The following is a 4,133-nucleotide window of genomic DNA, read 5'->3' on the forward strand; positions in this document are numbered from 1 at the left end:
TTGATAATAACAATACTTAAATTTCACATTGCTAATGCACAAACACAAAAATACAATACATAATTGGAGGCACTCTACAAGAGGATGTCTCCTTTATTATCTTTCTTGCACAATAATTAACAACTTTAATTTAATTAATATGAAAACCCACACGTGAGGAATCTTAGAGTACATTCCCAAATATCTCTTGTAATATTAATAATTGCTGTAATAATTAAGTTGAAACCCCACCACACAACTTTGTTCTTCAACTATTACAGCTCCAACACCAAATCTACAAGTTCAAACAAAGCCAATAATAATAATAATAATTCATGCTGGTCAGTAATTTAAATAAAATAAAAAAAAAATTATGCATGTAAATATTGAAAGAAAATCACGGCTTAATCCCAATTTGCATCCTCGAAATAAATTAATAGCACTTTGCACCTTCGAAACACAATATATGATGCATAATGCACCACCCCACATGCGTTTTTAAGCTAATAGAGATTTTTAATATTTTTAGCGGTATTTAAAATTAAATATTTTTTATTACAAAAAAATATTTTACGAAAAAAAATTCCTTAAGCTATTTCATTATCAAGTTATCTAAAAATCATATTTTCTTCCAAATATTTCTACATACTATTTCCACCAATTACAATAAAAGATCTATCAATCGAATAATTTAGTGATAAAAGTTTATTTAATTTTATTTTGCAAGAAAATATAGTTTTTTTTTTTTTTTTATTATCCGGTGTAAATTTTTTTTTTTTCGCACTTTGTGCGCTCGAAATTAGGTTAGAGGTTGAAAAAAAAAAGTAACTATTTAATTTGTTATTTGGCACCCTGAAAAAAAAAAAACCCAATAAAAAACGAATTATCCTTTATTATTCAATTAAGGTTGCATTGTGAATAAGGGTGCAAAGTGTTATTATTATTTTTCAAAGGTGCAAAGTGCCAAAAGGCTCCATTTCAAGGGCGCAAAGTGGGATTAAGCCGAAAATCATAATTAAGCATGCAACCGAGTTATAATTAAATGACTCACAGTCGGAATCGGTGTTGACCCAGAACTCGTTGGCGTTTTTGTTGATGATGGGATGTTGATCAGGGTATATTATGATATCTTCAGCAGAGGAACTACGTCGTATTGTGCCTCCACTGTAGTTATTATTACAACCCACCAGTGGTACTGACTCACTGTTCTTCATCATCTCATCATCATTAATATTCTTCTTCTCCTTTTTATTACAAGCTGATTCCTCTGCCGTGTAGTTCTCTGGATGCACTTTCCTGTTGAATATTTGCAGAATCTGCATTTTCCCACAATTTTAATAACAATAATAATAATACTCAAAATAATAATAAATAATAATAATAATAATAATAATAATAAGGGTAAATTACAAACACCCCCCTGAGGTATGGTCGAATTACAAAAACACCCCTCTTGTTTGGATAATTACACCCACCCCCTCAACTCCTCAAATTTAGTGGAATCTTCGAGATTATATGGAATATTATCACTTTTGTACCCATTTTATCCCATTCAAACTCTACATTATGAAGCAAGATGATCATAATATGTGATTTTTAGCTTGTATATATCAGTTTGCTGTGCATCGAAAACTGTATTTTTTACACAAAACGAGTACAAACTAGAGCACGTTTCACGGAATCTAGATGACTATGTAGAATTTGGCACCATAAAGGTGGAGGTCTAAGAAAAAATCATAGTTGAGGGGGTAGATGTAATTATCCAAACAAGAGGGGGGTTTTTGTAATTTGACCATACCTCAGGGGGGTGTTTGTAATTTACCCTAATAATAATAATAATAATTTATCACAACAAAAAATATGAAAAGTAAATATAATTCGAAATTAAACCTTGGTGAGTTTGGTCTCAGAATCAATAGCATGAACAATCTTCTTCTTGAGCATCTTCTTCACCAAGCGCACGGCGGATTTATCCCTTTCCGATTTTACCCCCGAGTTCATTTCCTCAGCTTGTTTTGTCTTCTGAAACAGCTCCCCAAGAGAAGTCCTTTGTTCTTTCTTCGCCGCCGCAGTTTCAGTCGTGGTGGCGGCCGCCGCCGTTCCCAGCAGGTAGCTCTGGAGCGGGCATACATCGGAGATCCGATTGTTGTTCCCACTGAGGGTAATGGAGCTGACGTGGCTGAACCTTCCGGCGCTGCTGCTGACGTGGCTGTTCCTTCCGGAAGAAGCGATGTCGTCGTCGTCCCCGATATTCAGAACCTTCTCGAGCTCGTCGTTGATCAGCTTGAGCTCGTTCTCGGTGATCGCCTCTTGCGTCTGCTTCTCGGCTATGTGGTCCATGGTGAACCTTGGTGTCGACGGGTAGTAGTCGTTGTCTTCTTCGTCTTGTACGTCGTTGTCGGTGGCGGCGAATTCGTGGGAGCCGAGCGTGCCGATTGCGAGGAATCCGTGGAAAAGCTCCGTCATGTCGGATTCCGAAGTCGGTTCCATTAGTTCATGGTCTTCGTTGTTGAGGTTGTTATCGTGGTCGTCTCTGGCGGACTCGAGGCTCGTGAACGAGTTTCTGCGGTATCTTTGAGTTTTGGAGAAGGGCTTACAATTATTATTACCCGTGCCGCCATTGTAGCAGTGTAGGTCATCCAAGTACGCTTGACCTGTAAAATTACGCGTTATGTCGTCAAATTAACTAATACTACATGCATCCAGGATGCATGCAGCAACTCTAACTCAATCGATCAGAAGTTTAAGCTGTTAGTGAAATGTATCATTTAATATTAATATATCTCCAGTACGCCAGGCCTCAAAGTGCAGGCGGATTATTATATTTTTTAAGCTTTGCACTTGAAATATTTCGAAAGAAGATCGATTTATGCAATAGCTATTTAGATATATGTAGAGAATGACGTTATAATTAAAATATTACCGGTGGAAAAATGATCCTTTGGAGTTTCGCAGCTGTTCTGCCGAAACTTGCGATGCATCCATCCGAGGAGCTGCAGTAAGAGCGACGGGGAGTCATATGTATGAAATATTGTGCAATAAAGAAAATATTCATATCGAAAAAGAAAAGACGATTATATTAAAAAAAAAAAAAAAATGGATACAATCTTCTAAAATATTTTTCAATAAATTTTATATGTTACCTTCATTTTTTTGGTGGAACTAGATGTAAGAGAGCTTGATGTGAGCAATAGTTGGGAGATAATTGATCTTTAAATAGACCAAGTCTTATTTTGACCATTAATTAAGCTTGTACGAAAAGCACTATTGACTCAATTACTGTTTTATTGAAAGTAAAGAGAAGTTAAAAGGAAATTGGTAAAATTTTCGTGTTACTTCTTTAATTTTCTGAGTTCCAAACTATTCATTTTAATTTGTACAATTCTATTTATTTATTTATTTATTTTATCATCAATATTCAATATTGTTTGTTCTTCTTACATATTTTTATCCATTCAGACCTAAAACTTGTATATGCATGTGCATGCAGTGATTGATGTATTATTTGGCACTTGTTTTCGGCGGGGAAGTTAGTGTAGGGCAGGGGTCGGGTCAAATTTCTTTTTTTTTTTTTTCTTTTTTTTTTTTATTTCTTTTTTTTATTTTTTTATTATTCTATATGTTTATAAGATTTATTGTCTTTGTATTGTGCTCTATAATAATGTGTAATAATTTAGGTTTAAATTAAATATTTTTTTATTGAAATAGATAAATAAAAATAATAAATGAGTCTAACACATAATAAGATAATGAAGTTACGGATTGTCACTTGATCAAACTAGAGGCGACTCCACCCGGGGTAATGACGGACTCAAGTCGACCCTCGGCCAGAAAAAAAAAATCAACTATATTACACATTTATATTTATTAAGTCCATCCAATTTTTATTAGGGTAAATTACTGTCGTCCCACCTCCTGAGGTAAGATCAAATTACAAAACAAAAACCATCTTATTTGGGTAATTACACTATTCCTCTCAACTATGAATCTTCTTACACGTGTACCCTTACGGTATCAAATTTAGTAGAATATTCTCTAGTTTGTACCCGTTTTACCCCATTCGAGCTCCACATTTTGAGACAAGATGATTATAAGATGCGTCTTTTGGCTTGTGAGTATCATATTATAGTGCATCAGAAACTGTAGTTTTGCAC

General features: G+C 34.6%; 1 protein-coding gene across 1 annotated transcript; it reads right to left on the reverse strand.

Annotated features, from left to right (window-relative positions):
• On the reverse strand, positions 1-3,453 carry LOC105957998 (protein LAZY 1). Its single transcript, XM_088825355.1, has 5 exons — positions 3,123-3,453; positions 2,903-2,972; positions 1,870-2,633; positions 1,031-1,295; positions 1-274 (listed from the first exon to the last, which is right to left on the reverse strand). The coding sequence occupies exons 1-5, from the start codon at positions 3,126-3,128 to the stop codon at positions 255-257; spliced, it is 1,125 nt and encodes a 374-aa protein (XP_088681481.1). The 5' UTR covers positions 3,129-3,453; the 3' UTR covers positions 1-254.
• Between the last annotated feature and the right edge of the window lie 680 nt (positions 3,454-4,133).

The sequence above is a fragment of the Erythranthe guttata genome, chromosome 11, assembly GCF_056151865.1.
Source record: "Erythranthe guttata isolate IM_541 chromosome 11, IM_541, whole genome shotgun sequence".
NCBI classification, from domain to species: Eukaryota; Viridiplantae; Streptophyta; class Magnoliopsida; order Lamiales; family Phrymaceae; genus Erythranthe; species Erythranthe guttata.